Genomic DNA, 19,018 nt, shown 5'->3' on the forward strand with positions numbered 1-19,018 from the left:
CACAGATGCTGTATCCTGTTATTCGTAAGCTCTAGGAAGTCTACAATCATGAATTTATGTTTTGTCTTCAGCCACTCATGACCTTTGTGAATTCTACAGCTGCCAACAACACATTTATGTGAATGTTCACAGCAGTAGAATTATTGTCAGTGAGATGGAAATGGTAAATTCAGCCATCACAATAATCTTTTGTCAATTTTTTGAAAAAACTCAGAAGCAACCATGAAAATTCTGGTTTTGTGGAAATTAAACATTTTAATAAGTTCTATGCCTACAGAAATTGAATGATCAATCCAATGCTGAGGCAACACCACAACAAGACTTTATTACAGGTTTTTCAATTTCTGTTTTTAAACATAAAAATTCTTGCCCGAAAACTGGTAGAAGCTTGTTTCAATTAAGAGGTGTACATTTACAAATCCTAAAGGAAATGTTAATCTTACCCATGGAAACCCGCAGCCTTAAAACGAAACAGAATGTACCTCTTATTACAATGGAGAATGAAAAAGTACTATATAAAAGTGAAATATTTTGACAAACAAAACATATGGATAGATATCGTAGAGGGGTATTCAGGAACATTTTAGTAACCTGCTTTTTCTGAGTATGTAAAATTTTTCTGCCTTGTTTCTTTTTGCCTGTTCTGCTTGAAATTTATTACTGCACCGTAAAAGTATATGGCCTAGAGATTTGACCGTGCAGTGCCTGTTTTTCGGCGCTAAATACATTGATTATTTTGATGAACACAAAAAGGCTGCATACAAAGAAATCTTGACTTAAAAAAATAAACAGATGGTGATGACATCATACAAACAGTAAGCCAAATTAAGACTTCTGCAAAAATCTGGTTGAAATACTCAACTGTGAATACATGCAGAATGATACAATTTTTGAAAAGCTTAAAATAATTTTACAATAGGGTAGTAATAGTAGGGGATGTTAACTATCCTAAGATGTACTCAAGGCCTGCGTTCACGGTGTACGTCTTTAGGTAAAGAATGATAATTTTCATAATAAACATGATTGCATCTGTCGGTTATGTGTTGTATAAGTCTCTGTGACAGTACCGAGCAATGATCTCACGCAATGATCTCATGCCATGTCGTGCTGGTGTTATCTTTTACAGAAGAAGCTTTCGAGGAATAGGGCCGAGTAGAGGCGAACGGGTGGGGGGCCACCAGTCATCAGCGACCTCACCGACATCTGGAAGCGGGTGCTGGCACTAGTGGGGAGCCACCCCTAGTCGGCCACGCAAGCAGCAGCAGAACCTGATGTGATGCCACATGAGTAAAGTATACACCATTGCGTGATGTAAAGTCAATAGGTGCCACACCCACTCATATCCAACCAATAATATATGATAGATGAATGATAAAAGTGTTATCTAAATAATGATGGCCTCATGAGAATCATTGCAATGCAGAATTTGGTGGTGGTCATGAAATGTGATGTCACTGGTGATTTTGATAGTGGTGGTGCTTTTGTCGTGCATATACTGAGTAGCGCTGGAATCACCTTGTGACCCTAGCATCCCCTTTCTCCTCTAATAACCTCATTTATATTTTGCAGCTCAGCCAGCAGCGCGGCCCCATGCAAGAACACTGAGCTCAGAAGCTGGGGGCACGGGGCCAGACTCGCCGGACAATCCTCCATCTGATGCTGAGGAGCCCCGATTGTCGCCCGTGGATCTACTGGGTCCCTTCTCCATGGATGATAGTGCTGACTTTGAGGAGCCTGCATCGCCAAGCTCCATAATGCAGTCCACACCAAAGACATCTAGTGTTCATGCGGCCATTCCCACCTCCACCGTGGAGATACCGGGCCCAAGCACCTTGTCACAGGGCACCTGAACTGTCTCCAGGACGGCGCTGACCAAGCGCAGATTGGTTCGACGTGGCAGGTCTGCTCCATGAGTGGCAGATCTGAGCGGGGATATGGTAGACTTGTCCAGGAGGAGTGTTGAGATAGGTCAGCAGATCCTCCAGACAATGGGGGGCATGTTCCAACAGCTGGCCAGCATGTCCACCACCATGACAGAGTATGTGCCCCGGATGGCGGAGGCCCTGGAAGTGATAGCCAAGAGCACAGGTGGCAGAAGCCTCCTAGTGGTCTCGGAGCGTGGCAGTGCACCCCATGGTGCCGCACCCCCATTGCCAATGACACGAGAGCCAGGAGGAAGATCTTGCTTTTGGCTCAGAGCATGTTCCAACCTCGGGACCGTCCTCTCCCCTTTCCGTTCAAGCAGCGGTTCTGCCGTCATCCCCCCTAATGAAGCAGCGCCTGAGGAATTCCTCGGCCAGGCGACTTGGAGTTAGGAGGGGAAGGGGTAGAGGTGGGGAGGAGAAGCGGGGGGGGGGGGGGGGGCGGCGGTGAAGGAAAGTGAGGTGCATGGCCGCAGGTGTTGCCTTGGTCATATTTTTATGTTGTTGGTGCTATTTTGTTGGGAGGTTTGGGGCAAGGGTGAGGGGGCTACCTTGTTGTTTTGCATTTGTGTTCTGTGTTGTTGGAAATGTTGACCATTTTATTGATCTAAATGCTATAAATTTGTTGTGGAGTGGTTTGGGGTGTTTTTTACAGTTAGAATTATTATTTCATACAAATTTTCTCATTAAATGGTTTTTATTTAACATTGTTTCAGATAGCTGCACCATTACACACTGGTGATTCCTTAACATAAAAGGGGATAATTAAACTTAACATGAATCAACTTAAACTTTAACTGTCACCAAGGTTATGCACACCACTGACGTATGAGCTGCAGACACAGCAGTGTTGCAGCTTTGTAAATACCAGCAACATTATTTCAAGCAAAGCGCTCATTTATGAGCTGCTGACATAAGAGTCTTGCAGCTATGTAGCCACCACAGGCCCTTTCCTGCTATCTAGAAGGGGGCGGGGGCATGGTTTCAGCATCAGCCTGATTGTCTAGCCCGAGGTCAGCGTCCACCTCCTCGTCCTTCTCTTCCTCTCCTGAGGTGGACTATCAGTCCCTTCTGGCAATTCTTGTCCCCTCCTGATAGCCAAGTTGTGCAGCATGGAACACACCACCACAAATTGAGCTACCTGCTCAGGGTGGTATTGTAAGTCGCCTCCCAAGTGGTCCAAGCATCTAAAGCGCTGCTTAAGCACTCCAGTGGTTTTCTCGATGATATTCCATGTGGCGCTGTGGCTCTCGTTGTATCGCTTTCTCGGCTTCTGTCTGAGTGTTACGCAGCAGGGAGGGGGGGGGGTCATCAGCCAGGTGGCGAGGCCATATCCCTTTGTCACCAAGCATCCAGCATTGACCTTGTGGTTGACTGGTAAACATATCAGATACAGTGCTCTCACGCAGGATGTGAGCGTCATGGATGCTGCCTGGAAATTTTGCATTTACTACCATAATAATTTGCTGGTGGTCGACAACGAGTTGCACATTCAGGGAGTGGAATCCCTTTTGGTTCCAAAAAACCTCTGCATCCTGAAAAGGTGCCCGCATGGCGATGTGCGCCTTGGGGAAGTTAGCAATTCGGTAGAATCCTAGAGTCCTCTCAGTCTGAGCCTCCCTGGTCATACGGAAGCTGATAAAGTCCATCCTGCATGCATAAAGGGCTTCAGTGGCCTGTCGAATGCAACAATGTGTGGCATGCTGAGATGTAGCGCAAATGTCGCCAGCTGAGGCCTGAAAGGAACCCGATGCATAGAAGGAAAGTGCCACAGTGACCTTGACCTCGATGGACAGTGTGGTCCTGATGGTGCTGGCAGGCTGCACATCTCCCCTGATGAGCTGGCATATCTTACTGATAACCTCTTTGTGGAAGAGCAGTCTCCTAAGGCACGTATTATCGGACAAGTTCACGTAAGACCGCTTCTCCCTGTAAGTGCGTGGGGTGTAAGTTCTCGTCCTCCTCAGCAGTCTGGCACATCTTAGATTGGGCACATATGCTGTTGAATATACCTTCTGCCATCTCTAGTCTGCAGCATGCAGGCCCCATTCCAATAACTATCAGTATTATACCTATTGTTCACAAACAATAATTTTTCCCACTAAGATACCTAAACTAAATTCCAATTGTCCACAGTATAAGATGTTTGTTCAGATGTTCAAATCACCTTAAAAGAACTCCACAGTACATTAAAACTCCCCAGGAGTTGAAGCAGCCTTTTAAATGAAGCAACCTGCGATTTACAAGATGGCGTTCATACCGCTGTGATTAGTTCAGATGAGTGTAACTTTTTCACAGCGGTTTTGTCGGTGATAAATATTTTCGGCGATATGTGTGCGAGGTGCCGAAAGTCACGCTCGGCGATATTTTGGGCGTTAGTTTCGGCAATTCTGATCTTTACGACAAAAAAAAGTGGGCGAGCGGTAGTGTTAAATCTTGCCGTTAATTACATGCCGAAAGTAACGCTCGGCGATATTTTGGATGTTAATTTCGCCCATTCTGATCTTAACACCAAAAAAAAGTGGGTGGGCGGTATTATTATTTCTTGCCATTAAGTACATGCCGAAAGTAACGTTGGGCGATAAGTGGGCGTTATTTTCCATTTTGTGCCTAAATGGGCGATATCTGGGTGTTAGACCTTATCTCAGCGTTAAAATGGACATTGAGTGGGCAATAGCGATGCAAAAAAAGTGGAAAGTCTAGCCCCATGTTTCTGAAACATTCCAATGCAGCAAGATTTTGTTGTGTTCATTACATTTGTGTGGATTTTCTTGTAGCCATGCCACACTGCAACAAAAGCCCTAAATGTTTACAGATCTAGACTTCAAAACGTTTGCCAGTGGGCTTTAATAACATTTGGGCACTCAAAGATATAGGCTATCAAAGAAACACAGTGCTCCATTTCAGAAAAGGTTAGTGGGAGCAGAATCTGCTGCTTTGAAGTGAAATAGATAACAGAGAATTCAACGGGGCTATAGTAATTTTCACTTACAGTTCTAGTATGACTATGTAGTTGGATGAAGTTTCAAAGGTATCCAGAAGGCCAATGAGCTGGGGATGCTGGAGATTCTGCATAATTCCAAGTTCATGAGTAACCTGGTCCCGTTTCATCATTTTTTTGTTGATGAACTTTGCAGCCACCTCTCGTTTAGTTCCTTTTTGGTCACATCTTTTAACCACAGAGAACCTACCCCTGGAACAAAAACAAATTACTGTCAATTTAATTGTCGACTATATCTCACTAGCTATTATTCAAATATACACATAGTAAACACTCGTGTTCAACATATTTCATTTTTTAAACAATTGGAATTTAAACAGTTGTGGGTATATTATCATTCATAGAGTGGTGGGTTCAAATTTTAAGCCAGGACTTGAACCCATAATCTAAGATGATACTTCAGTGTAGTTTTGAGGGAGTGCTGCATTGTCAGAGGTGCTCATTTTTGAATGAGACATTACATGTCTGCCTGTTCAGCTGCATGTTAAAGATCCCATTGCAGGATTCAAAGAAGAACAGAGAAGTTCTCATGGTGTCCTAGCCAACATTCATCTCATTGTTGTTGTGGGATCTTGATGTGTACAAATTGGCTACTATGTTTATCTACATAACAGTGACTCCCCATTTCAAAAGTAATATAAATGCAAATCTTTGCTTCAGTTTAGAAAGAAAATTAGAACAAATCAGAACTACCAAGAAATCTGTAACAGATAATTTGCAATCATGTTGTTAAAGCAGACTCGAATGAAATAAATCTCAATTACTGTGTCTTATTGGCCTGGAGTTTGCAGTCCAGATGAAGGCGAACTGGCAGCGTTTGCAGTTATTACGCATTTGAAATTGACCGCAACGGGATTTCCTGAAGTGCCAGCCTGTCATTCACTGCTCCTCCATAGGGTGCGCTGTGCCCCCCCCACCCCCCGACAGAGCCGGCAATCAGTGAAATCACTCAAAGCAGGGAAAATTGTGAAACCTTTGGCTCTTCCGCAGTAATTACACTGTTAGGTTTCCTCACTAAAAGTTAGATCAAAAGGGATTATGTGTAATTGTGGTTTTAACAGCCTGATAAAACTAATTTTAATTTTGTGCAGTTCAAATTTATCCATTTTAATAAAAATTAATTTTTTTTTAAGAAACTTTAAAAAAATGTTGTTCATCTTTATTTTAGGTTTGCCTTTTCCCCATGCTCTCTCTAACATTTAGAATTTTAAGAGCTTACGCCCTTGTTTGCTTGTCTGAGAATTCTGCATTTTGTTTGGTTGTTTCGAGATCTTGTTGATGTCACAGCCACTCACGTTTGGGGATCCCCACTATACTCTGTAGATTTGAATTACTTGTCGGAAAACCCAAACTTCTTGACACAGAGATCATGATTTCTTTGTGTGAAGTTTACTTCGGGGCCAGCGGCGATTGCCTTTGCTTCGCCGCTGACCACAAATTCCAGGCCAACATCTTCCAGCAACACCATCATAACAGCATAAGAACTAAGTTATATGGTTTATGTTCGGTCACATATAGGGCTGAGTCATTAAATCCTTAATAGCAGCATCTGAAATATGTCCACAAGAAAATTTTAAAACAGAGTAACTTCACTCTGTTTCACTTCATTGTCAAGAATGAAACACATCTTCAAAAGCTCCAGAAACTCTTGTTTACTCCACTACACTGAACAGACTAGGTTTATATAATTTACAATTGTGGCTCTCCAGTATTTTAATTACAATCACACGTTTATTCTATGCTTCTTAAACAATTATACACCACAAGTCACATATTGGTCATGTGGAATAACTGAACTCAGAGTAATAATTAATTACTGATGTGAATGTCAACCCTTTAAAAGGCCATCACTATTTATCATAGCTAACACAAACTTAGGAAAACAAGTGGAATAGGGTCTTGTGGAAAATTAAAGTATTAAAAATCTGAATCCTGACCTGAACCCACCTCCAAACCTGCCACTTCCGGTTTTAACGGAGGCGAGTCGGGGGGCGGCAGCCAATCCGCTGTGTGAAACCCATCACCTAATGCAAGGCGAGGACTGCTGCATCCAGGATGCAAGTGTCTTTATACGAGGCCTCCGATCATACTCCCAGGCCTCAGATCGTCCCACAGGTGTCTGATCCCTCCACGAGGACCCCCTGCCACCCAGCCTTCCTCGTACTGCTCCCGGCTCCCGATCTTCACCAGGCCCTCCGCTGCTCCCAGCCCCTCACCGACACCCCCCAGCCCCGCACCACGTGCTGCTCCCAGCCCCCGATTCTCACTGACCGCCCCCCACCTCTGCACCACATGCTGCTCCCAGCCCCCGATCCTCACCAACTCCCCCCCCACCCCACTGTTCCCAGCCCCGATCCTCACCGATCCCCCTCCCCACTGCTCCCAGCCCCCGATCCTCACCGACCCCCCCCCACCTCTGCACCACATGCTGCTCCCAGCCCCTATCCTCACCGACTCCCCTACCCCCCCCACCACATGCTGCTCCCAGCCCCCGACCCTCACCGACCCACCCCGCCCCCGCACCACGTGCTGCTCCCAGCCCCCGATCCTCACCGACCCACCCTGCCCCCGCACTACCTGCTGGTCCCAGCCCCCGATCCTCACCGACCACCCCCCACCACGTGCTGCTCCCAGCCCCCGACCCTCACCGACCCACCCCGCCCCCGCACCACGTGCTGCTCCCAGCCCCCGATCCTCACCGACCCACCCCGCCCCCGCACCACGTGCTGCTCCCCCCCCCCTCCACACTGCTCGCAGCTGCCGATCTGCACTGATCCCCCCCATACCTGCACTGCTCCCACCGCCGATCTCTTTAGACTCTCAACCGCCCCACCCACCACGGTCCGTGTTGGTCCCAGTTCCCGATCCCTTCGGACCATCCCCACCCAGATACCTTCAGACACCCCCTGCTCTTCTGGCCACCGATTCCTTCAGGCCCCCCAGCCCCCATCACTCCTCATCCCCCGTCCCTGGCTGCGATCCCTCCCTCCCTCTCTCCTCTCTGCAGGCTACTACGGCACGCCTGCTGGCCCAGAGCCAGCCAGCCTCTCAATCTGGCTGGCTTTGGGTGGGAAACTGAGGCTTCCCATGCAAACCAGGCCCTGCCATTAAATTTGGTATCCCAATCTCTTCAGATACACCCCTTCTCCTTATTGTGTTCCTAACACAGATGAGACTGCATACAGGGAGGTTAAAGTAACAGTGACCTCAGTCTTTATTAAGACACTCCAAAGTGAGGAACGGGCCTTAGGGGCTGGTTTATATACAGTGCTCCCAAAGGATGCTGGAATCCCTTGGGACTTCAGGGAATGCACTCCCTGGTGGCGGAACATGAGAGTGTATGCTTTACAGATACACAACATCACTCCCCCCCCAAAGTCAAAGTGAAAACTATTTACAAGGTGAGGCGGTCGGGAGTCTTTCTTTCCCTGGTGGACCACCTCGGTACACATTTCTGTTCTGGTGTGTTGGCTGTGCCCTCGCTGGGCTGGCGTGTTGTTGACCCTGCAGGGCTGCTGGGTGAGCCTAGCCTTGCTGGGCTGTTGGGCGTGATGGGTTCGATTTCCTGGGTCCGGGGTGGTGTTGTTGATCCTTTGGGTGTGTGTTCTGGGCTCGACAAAGGTGGTGTCTGCTGTGGGTTGTTCAGGGCAGTCTGTAAACCACAGCCTTGTTTGGTCTAGGTGCTTTCTGCAAATTTGTCCATTGTCTAGTTTGACTACAAACACCCTACTCCCTTCTTTAGCTATCACCGTGCCCGCGATTTACTTGGGACCATGTCCATAGTTTAGCACATACACAGGGTCATTCAGATCAATTTCCCGTGACACAGTGGCGTGACCATCATTTACATTTTGTTGCTGCCGCCTGCTCTCTACCTGATCATGCAGGTTGGAGTGAACCAGTGAGAGTCTGGTTTTAAGTGTCCTTTTCATGAGTAGCTCAGCCGGAGGCACCCCTGTGAGCGAGTGGGGTCTCGTGCGGTAGCTGAGCAGTACTCGGGACAGGTGGATTTGGAGTGAGCCTTTTGTGACTTGTTTAAGGCTCTGTTTGATGGTTTGTACTGCCCTCGCTGCCTGCCCATTGGAGGCTGGTTTAAACAGGGCTGAGGTGACATGTTTGATCCCATTGCGGGTCATGAATTCTTTAAATTCGGCACTGGTGAAACATGGCCTGTTGTCACTGACCAGTATGTCAGGCAGGCCGTGGGTAGCAAACATGGCCCTCAGGCTTTCAATGGTGGCGGTGGCGGTGCTTCCCGACATTATTTCACATTCAATCCATTTTGAAAAAGCATCCACCGTCACCAGGAAAATTTACCGAGAAACGGGCCCGCATAGTCGACATGGATCTTTGACCATTGTCTGGAGGGCCAGGACCACAAGCTTGGTGGTGCCTCTCTGGGCGCGTTGCTCAACTGAGCACATACGCCGTACACAGGACTCTAAGTCAGATTCAATACCTCGCGTTGCAGCCTGTCCAGCTCGATTTGTACTCTCTCCCTCATCATGTGTGGTACCACTTGCGCCTTGTGGTGAATGGGTTGTGCCTCTAGGACCAAGTGGATCCGCACCTTCGCACTGGAAAAGTTTCCAATGCCTGCCTCAAAAAGGGAAGGAAATTTGTTAAGAACCTGGGTACATGAGGCCTCATCGACATGTGATAGCGCTCGGATGTTATCCCAGTTCCAGCGGATTTTGCCCAGCCATCTCCTTCCAAGCAGTGTGGAGCTATCGCCCGGGACAATCCAGAGTGGCAGTACGTGCACCGTAGGTGACCTTGACCATAGTGCTGCCCAGGACAGTGAGAATCTCTTTGGTGTACATTCTCAGTTTCGTGTGGATGGGGCTCAGGGTTGGTCTGAGTGCCTTGTTGCACCACAGTCTCTCAAACCTCTTTTTACTCATGATGGATTGGCTAGCGCCAGTGTCCAGTTCCATGGCTACGGGTAAGCCATTCAATTTTACATTTAGCATTATATGTGGACATTTCGTCAAAGATGCATGCACTCGGTGTACTTCAGCATCTGCCTCCTCTGTCTGAGGCTCGAAATTGCTTTGATCCACCATGGACCGATCTTCCTCTGCCACGTGGTGGTTAGCAGGTTTTGCAGAGCTTGCAACTCGTCTGCAAGCTCGTTGGAGGTGCCCCATTGTTCCACAGCTCTTCCAAACATAACCTTTGAAGCCGCATGAATAGGCTGAATGGAAGCCTCCACAATGCCAACAAGGTGTGAATTGCCTTGCATTCATCCTTTGTTGCGGACTCTGAGTCATCTGGGTCACCTGAGGCAGTTGCAGACTGGTGGGTTCTGCCCTGTACATTTCTGCTCGCAAACACAGTTCCAGTTAATTTGTGAACATTGCTAGCACTTGTGTGCTGAGAGATTTGTTTGGTGTTATCACTGGTGGACATAAACGCGTGTGCTATCGCAATGGCCTTACTGAGGGTCGGTGTCTCTACAGTCAAAAGTTTTCGTAGGATGGTCTCGTGGCCAATGCCCAGTCCAAAAAAGTCTCTGAGCATTTGCTCCAGGTAGCCATCAAACTCATTGTCCTGCAAGTCGCCTTAGCTCAGACTTCAGATCGCTGGCACGTGTAGAACCGATACCTCGCCATCAGCACGCTCTCCCTTGGGTTAAAATGCTCCCGAACCAGTGTACACAGCTCCTCATATGACTTATCTGTGGGTTTCACCGGAGACAGAAGATTCTTCATGAGGCTGTAGGTCGGTGCCCCGCAGACCGTGAGAAGGACCGCTCTCCTTTTTGCAGCGCTTCCTTCTCCGTCCAGCTCGTTGGCTACAAAGTACTGGTCTAGCCGTTTGACATAGGCTTCCCAGTCCTCACCCTCCGAGAACTTCTCCAGGATGCCCACAGTTTGCTGCATCTTTGCGTTGGATTCGTATATTCGTCGCCAGTTATTGTGTTCCTAACACAGTTGAGACTGCACACAGGGAGGTTAAAGTAACAGTGACCTCAGTCTTTATTAAGACACTCCAGAGTGAGGAATAGGCCTTAGGGGCTGGCTTATATACTGCTCCCAAGAGATCTCTTGGGACTTCAGGGGATGCACTCACTAGTGGCGGAACATGGGAGTGCATGCTTTACAGATAAACAACACTCCTCACCCACCCCCCACCCCCTCCCCCTCCGCCCCCCAGCTCCCCCATTAAAATTCAGCCCAAAAACAAAAGGACATAGTCATTACAATATTTATAAAGTAACATGTACTTAGAATCATGTAATCATAGAATAGTAAAGCACATTCGGCCCATCGAATCCAGGTTGGCTCTTTCGAAGATCAATCCAATTAGTCCCACTCCCCTGCTCTTTCCCCATATCCCTGCAACTGTTTCTCCTTCAAGTATTTATCTAATTCCCTTTTGAAGGCTACTACTGAATCTGTATCCACCTATCAGGCAGTGAATTCCAAATTCTAACCACTCGTTACATAAAAAGGATTTTCCTCATGTTACTCTGGTTCTTTTGCAAATTACCTTAAATATATGCCCTCTTGTATCGATCCTTCAGCCATTGGAAACAGTTTCTCTTTATTTACTCTATCTAAATCCTTCAGGCTTTTCAACACCTCTATCAAATCTCATCTTAGCCTTCTTTAGTCCAAGGAGAACAACCCCAGCTTCTCTGGTCTATCCTGTAAGCATCGGCTCCCCAAGGAGTGTTGGATATCTGGACATTGCGTTTTCATATTTCTCACTGCAGAAAAAAGCTGGCAGTCTGTTGTGGGAGGTACTTTTCCATGTTGTACTCGTGGTGGTCTGGGAAGTTACAATGGCCAGAAGGCAATGCATCACAGGTAATGGGCAAAGATGGAGGGTCCATTGTGAAGCAATGTAAGCTGGTCAGTGATCAAGCCATTACCTGGAATGGGATAATCCCGAGAGGCGGGAAACCAGAACAAAAGAAAGCCATTAAGCCCCAGACCGGTTGGAAGTGAAACCCCATCACCAGCCATCACTGGAATATGTGGAGGCCCGATCTGCGAGAGACCATCAGCGGCAGGTCGGGGCTATAAAACGGGCGGCGAGCAGCAGCCTGGGAGCAGCATGGCGGCGTACCACTCCAGGGAGCAGCGCGAGCTGGTGCAGGAGGGCAACGGCAACGAAGAGTGACGTCAACAAGGTCCAGGTCGGTGATTGGCGCGTGGGCAGGTGCAACAGGAGTGATGAGATCGGAGCGAAGGACCGGCGAGAGACTGTGGAGGGATGTGATCATGACTCAGGGGAGGCGTGAGTTCGGGACCAGCCCACACTGTGATATGTGCGCGCACTGGGGCCGTGCAGCAGAGCACGTCTCCAGTTGTCTTGGGTAATCCTTGCCACTGGACCAAGACCTAGCTCTGTCAAGCCCATGTGGTGGCTGGTGTGCAACGGCCACCACATATTAAAAAAATCCACACACAGGCATCTTCCACCCTTGAGGATGCAGTTCGGGTTCTTCTTGTGAACTCATCCTTTTTTTAGGCGTGGAAGCAAGTCATCCTCGTTTCGAGGGATGATGACACATGGGCCATTCAGACAGAAGCCTCGATCAAAACAAGGAAAACTTTATTGGGCCAGAAGAAGCAAACAAACAGGTTCCTCGAATTTGGCCAGAAAAGGCAAACAGACTTTGGATATAAAAGGTGGCCGCATGGCCATAGCTCTCTCTTTTTGCTCTCACTTGCTTCACCTCTATAAGGACCGAGCATTTCGTCTGGGACGGAGAAAGGAAATCACTTACAATCCTCATCCCTGGAATCATTCTAGTAAATTTCTTCTGCACCCTCTCCAAAGCCTTCATGCCCTTCCTAAAGTGTGGTGCTCAGAATTGGACAATACTCCAGCTGGGGCCGAACTAGTGTTTTGTATAGGTTTAGCATAATTTCCTGGCTTTTGTACTCCATGACTCTGTTTATAAAACCGAGGAGCCCATATGCTTTATTAACACCAGCTCTGATGAAGGGTCACAGACCCGGAATGTTAACTCTGTTTCTCTCCACAGATACTGCCTGACCTGCTGAGATTTCCATTATTTTTTGTTTTTATTTCAAATTCCAGCATCTGCAGTATTTTGCATTTGCTTTATTAACTGCTTTATTAACCTGTCCTGCCACCTTTAAAGATTTGTGCACAAACACCTCTCCCCGGTTTTGTTCGTGTACCCCCTTTAAAATTGTGCAATTTAATGTGTATGGTCTTTCCTCATTCCAAAATGTATCACCTCACACTTCTCTGCATTGAATTTCATCTGCTGAGTATTTATCCATTAGAGCCTGTGGAATAAGTTCGGAGATTTAGCTATGCACTTAAAAGTTTAGTTTGACACTTCTGAATTGCTTTACTCTAAATATGAATTAACTTAGACAAGTTTAATACTTTACTTTCTCTGAGCTTTATTTCAACAGATTCCCTTGCATTCTCTTGTTATAATGCTGTACCAGTGTAATTAATGAGGCCCAATATTAACCTGGAATATGGCCAGTTTCCAACAGACCACACTTATCTATTTGCTTTTTTTATGGGTATATTTGAACTTCTCTTTAGTGGTTTGGTAGTTTTCCAAGTGTGCTCCGATCCATAGACCTAGCTCTGTCAAGCCCATGTGGCGGCTGGTGTGCAACGGCCACCACACATTAAAAAAATCCACGCACAGGCATCTTCCACCCTTCAACATATAGTTCGGGACCTGGAATATTAGGTCCTTCATTGAAACACCTGTGAACTCATCGCTTTTTGGAGTGGAAGCAAGTCATCCTCGATACGAGGGACCGTCTATGATGATGATATGAGTCCCTACTAATCATGTTAATCTCAGATTCACTGTCCTATGAAACAAGATACATGGGGCTGCTGAGTACTGTTACCATTCTTCACTGAAATATATAGGGCTCAATTTTCCCCAATGCCCGTTTCTTTTGGTCTCGAGTACTCCAAAAAAATAACTAGCAACTTTTTGAAATTGTCGCCATGCAGCCTATCCTTTAGCTTTGCGAGGTGGCGCCAAAAAAAGGATGCCCCCTCCCCCCTGCGCATGCACGAGACAAAAAACATGTTTGTGACGTGACTGCTATGGGTGCACATGCCCAGTACAGCTCCCAGTCTGCATTCGGCCTTTTTTAAAGAGCCAGTTGTGTGTGAGAACTTTAATTCTCATTGGAAAAATCGGAATTGCAATACAATATGCAATGCAGCTCAAGGACCAAGAATTTTTTACAGGATGAAGTGGAGGCACTAGTTACTGTAATTGAGGCCAGATGGCACAGGCTGGACACCAGCAGAGGTCACATGAAAGTTTCACCAAAAGAAAAGAAGAAACACTGGAACCAACTTGCAGAAGATTACTGTGCAATGGTGACCACCCAGAGGTCTGACGGCCAGTGCAAAAAGAAGTGGCAGGACCTTGGTCAAGTAGTTAGTGAAAGTAATATTTTCATTTATTCAATGGAATTGCAATTGTAAATGTGACCATCTGTATATGTCCCACCCAGCAGAAAGACACCCTCTCTAAAAAGTTACATTTTCATCTTTGCAGAGGAAGGTGGTACACAACAAAAGGGAAAGAACTCGAACAGGAGGAGGTCCGGCAAATCTGCACCCACTGACACCCTGGAAGACAGGATCGCTGCTTTGATGGGTCCTGCCTGGAGAAAAGCAACCACTACTGTACAAGTTGGGCCCACACTCGTGGAAGAGGGTAAGTCCTGCAAATTCCGCAGTCTGGCTTTGCTAAATGTTAAATACTGTGCGGGCTACCCATGCTTCAGTTCATGGGGATGTTTCCGTCAGCTATGCTTCAGTTGATGCAAAGTGCTATCATTCATCGTGGTCCTTCAAATGAGCCTGCTGCCTGCACTGTTTGAGCCTACTCATGCCATATCTCCTCTGCTGCTAACCATTTGTCTGTTCTGTTATATTTTGCAGAACTTGAGGCCAACCCTGATGAGGCTGAAGCCGATGCAGAAGAAGATTCAGACGTGGATGAGCCTGAAGAGGAGAACATCTTCCAATCCCACCTTCCAGACCAACAGCATGGCGGTGAGGGTGAGGGTGAGGTGATGAATGAAGCCCACACTGTTGTACTCACTCTGGAGGAGGAGGAGGTGCAGGTGCCACCCATTGAGGCACATTCCATGGTTTCTCACAGTCCGAGGCTGGGGATTCCAGTGGGGTGCAGCGAGGCACACCCAGGGCCCCATCGTCCGAGGCTGCGGGTCCCAGTGGGATGCAGCAAATCACACCCAGAGCCCCACCGTCCGAGGCTGCGGGTCCCAATGGGATGCAGCAAGGCACACCCAGGGCCCCACCGTCCAAGGATGCGGGTCCCAGTGGGATGGAGTGAGCCACACCCAGGATGAAGAGGGGAAGGAGAGCTCGACAGCAATCTCCTGAGGAGCAGGATCTAACAGATGTGGATCAGATGATGGCAATGAATGCAGAGAGCATTGAACTTACATGATCACTCATGGACACCATCAGTGGAGTGGGTGATGAGGTATCAGGACTATCGGGAGAAGTAACAACACTCTCACGAGAAATGGGAACACTGTCCGGGAACATGAGGGAGGGAATGTTCCAGGTAGTTAACACACTGTTGATGAACATGAGGGAGGGAATGTCGCAGGTAGCTGATACATTGTTGGCGAACATAAGGGAGGGAATGTTGGAGGTAGTTGAGACACTGTCAGGGCACATGGGGGAGGGAATGCCAGAGTTAGCTGCTGCAATAAGGGAACATACCCAGACCCCACACCCATTGACAGAATCAACTGGCACTCCCAGTCCAATCCTCAGACCAGCCTCTGAAGCGTCCCAAGCTAGGTCTTCCACATTATCGCCTCCCCTCCCCCCAAATCAAGAAGTGCGCATTACCCGAGATGTTCGAAAGAATAAGCTTGGTACCAATTCTAGAAACGCTGCGCTACCGCCTGCGGGCAGGGGTGGAGTCAACAAGACCAAGCGCAGCGGGCAGTCTTAGAATAAGGTGGAGGAGAGATGGGTGCAGCCTTTATTTGCTGCTGTTGTTATTATTGTTGTTACTGTTTTAACTGTTCTCAAATTAAAAGGTTTTTGCAAGTTATGTAAATTTACAAGTTTAAAAGTCTGTAAGTGATCTTAATGTTTTTAAATGATCTTAGAGTTTGTAAGTGATATTAAAGTTTGTAAGTGATATTAACTGAATACTTTAAAATTTGATACAAGAATATTTTTTATTAAAGTTAAGTACAAACAAGTGTTTGTTAAACTTTTGAATACATTATATTTTAACTTATAACTAAATCATTTCCATTATTTGTTCCATTATTAACACAACATTTTGAAGTAAAGAATCATTTCCATTATTTGTTCCATTAACACTACACAACATTACGGAACAGATCCAAACAGTAAACATGGTCCATTTGGAATAGTTGCCGTTGAGCCTTCAGGCAGCAAAGCGTTCATTGATGAGCTGCTGGCGCAAGGCTCGAGCAATCGCTAAAGGGGCACGACGGCCCGCCCTCCTCCGTCGTCGTGCTCTGGGTTCAGGGAGTTGCATGGCTTCCTCGGCCTCCTCCTCGTCATCTGCATAGTCCTCCTCATCATCAGCCACTCTCACCTCCGGTGGGTCTTCTACTACCAGCTGCTGCTGCCTCATGATGGCAGCATGCAGCGCACAACAGTGAACTGACCGATAATCTCGGGGAGTACAGCAAGTAGCCTCCGGAATGGTTCAGGTATCGGAAACGCTGTTTCAAGATGCCAATGGTCCTCTCTATTATGCTGCGCATTGCAATGTGCGACATGTTGTATTCCCGGTCAGCTTCCGTCCGGATTATGCGTAGGGGTGTCATGAGTCAGGTGGTAAGGCTGTACCCTTTGTCTCCCAGCAGCCAGCTGCTCTGCTCTTCTGACTGCTGCTGAAACATGGCAGATATAGCATTCTCGCATAGGATGAACGCATCATAGATGCTCCCAGGATATCTCGCATCAATTGACATGATGCGATGCATGTCATCACACACAAGCTGCACATTCACGGAGTGAAAGCCTTTTCTGTTCCTGTACATCTCAGAATCCTCCAAAGGTGCTCGCAAGACGATGTGGGTACAATCAATGCAGCCCTGTATCTTGGGGAAGCCAGCAATCCTGGAGAAGCCCACAGCCCTTTCACGCATTGCCTGGGCAGTCATGGGGAACTTTATGCAGTCATTCCTCCGGGCATATAGTGCAGAATTCACCTGCTGAATGCAGATATGTGTTGCATGTTGAGAAATGGTGCACACATACCCAGTTGTGGCCTGGAATGATCCGGATGCATGGAATAAAAGTGCAGCTGTACCCTTCACTTCAACTGATAAAGCAGTCCTGACGCTTCTAGGTTGCAGGTCTGGTTTTACTAACTCTCAGGTCTCAGTTACAGCTTCTTTATGGAAACGCAATCTTCTCACACAGTCTGCATCACTCAGGTGCAGGTATGAACGCCTGTCTCGATATACCCAACATAGTAAGGCCTCCTGCCTATCATCCTACATGCTCTGAGATTCCTCATGTGATGACGTTGAATCAATCGTCTTCTCCGCAGCACCATCATGCAGAAGGCTTGCACGAGGTATGGCATTGTCAATATTGTCAGTAAGGTAAATTGTACCTTTGCAAGAAGCTCAAAACAGCAGAACAAGTTCTTTGTTCTCTCTCTCCCCAAGGTTGATGCCCTAGTATGGACCACACCCAGGTCTGCGCAGGCGCAATAGGCTTGCTTAGAACGGGAAGCTAGGCATTCAAATGAGGACATTTGGGGCAACAAAGTCTAATGCAATTCTTTAATTTAAAATTTTTTTTCAAAGTACCACCCCACTACCGACCAAACGTCTCCTCACCGGGCTCAAGGGTCGGCCGGCAAAACCGCTCACTGGCACAGACACAGGGGCTCGGCAAACACCCCCCCACCCCCCACCCACCCACGAGCTTCCTTTGATGCTGCTGCATAGTGTAAGGGTCCTCATCCCTTCAGTTCAGCCACCACCACCCCCCATCTCCGCCGGGCTTCTTTTGAAGCCGAGCCCCTGTGTCCAGGCGAGGGAACGATTCTGCATCTGAGTGATGCAGACCCCTCGAGCCCGGTTTGGAGACGTTCGGTAGTGGCGTGGTACTTTGAAAAAAATCCAAAATTAAATAATTGCATTAGACTCCATTTTCTGCATTTTAAGTTTGAAAAAATTAAGCTTCATGATGCATATTTAATGTGTTCTTGACTCCCTTCAAAACTTCGCCTAAAAAAAATGGCGTCTTTCTGCACCAATTTTTTAATGTGCACTGGTTTTTCTTAAGTGCCTAGAAGGTTTTTTGGGAGTGGTCACATACGCCGTCCTAGGAAAAATGTAAGTTGGCCAAACTTGCATAAATGTGAAAAACTAGCACAGACATCACGTTACGCCCCCTATGACACAAAAAAAAATGAACCTAAAAAAATCGTAACTGAGTTACGCTGACGCACAATCTTTGGGGAAACTTGAATATTTTAATTTAGGCCAAAAAAAGCGGCGCACGCCAAAAAAAAGGCACAGAAAACTAGGGAAAATTGAGCCCATAGGAAGTAACCACTTATTCTGCATTGCTAGAGGACACTCATAGGACTTGAGATATCTTTTCCATTGAAGAGGTTGCTTTAGGAAAGTAAAGGATGGCATGCCATCTGCTTTAAGCTCTTCTTGGTAGTTCTAATTTCTTTAGTTTTTTGTTAGACATGTATCTTAGTTGTTTTTTTTATTAGAGAAAACAGTGTTTGAAAAATCTAAATGATCATATATTATAAAGTTCTCAATGTGTTTTACATATGAGTGTCTGTGACACAAATTAAATCTGAATGGTGCATCAAACAACAAGAGTATTGATCAAGGTAAGGAAACGATGTACCACATACAAGAAACTGACAGGACTACTGAGAGTTTGTAGAGGACAAAATGGGACTGAAGGCTTTTCAAAGAAAAAATAAGATCAATGGGAATGATGGGAATGGAAAAGTTACCTGCCAATTTCTGCTACTTCAGTGTAAATAGAATCAAAGTTATCCTTCCAGATGACCCGTATTCCATCACTTCCAGGTCCTGAAAGATGA

At 46.9% G+C, this 19,018-nt stretch overlaps 1 protein-coding gene across 3 annotated transcripts in view; it reads right to left on the bottom strand.

Moving 5' to 3' along the window:
* LOC139264385 (triple functional domain protein) overlaps nucleotides 1-19,018 on the bottom strand; it is a 760,938-nt gene that overhangs the window by 20,762 nt on the left and 721,158 nt on the right. For all 3 annotated transcript variants that reach the window (XM_070880754.1, XM_070880753.1, XM_070880752.1), the window contains 2 exons: nucleotides 18,929-19,007; nucleotides 4,915-5,115 (listed from right to left, as the gene is read on the bottom strand). In XM_070880754.1, coding sequence (XP_070736855.1) covers nucleotides 4,915-5,115; nucleotides 18,929-19,007 — 280 coding nt within the window. The remainder of the gene's footprint in view (nucleotides 1-4,914; nucleotides 5,116-18,928; nucleotides 19,008-19,018) is intronic.

Source organism: Pristiophorus japonicus, chromosome 5, assembly GCF_044704955.1.
Source record: "Pristiophorus japonicus isolate sPriJap1 chromosome 5, sPriJap1.hap1, whole genome shotgun sequence".
Lineage (NCBI taxonomy): Eukaryota > Metazoa > Chordata > Chondrichthyes > Pristiophoridae > Pristiophorus > Pristiophorus japonicus.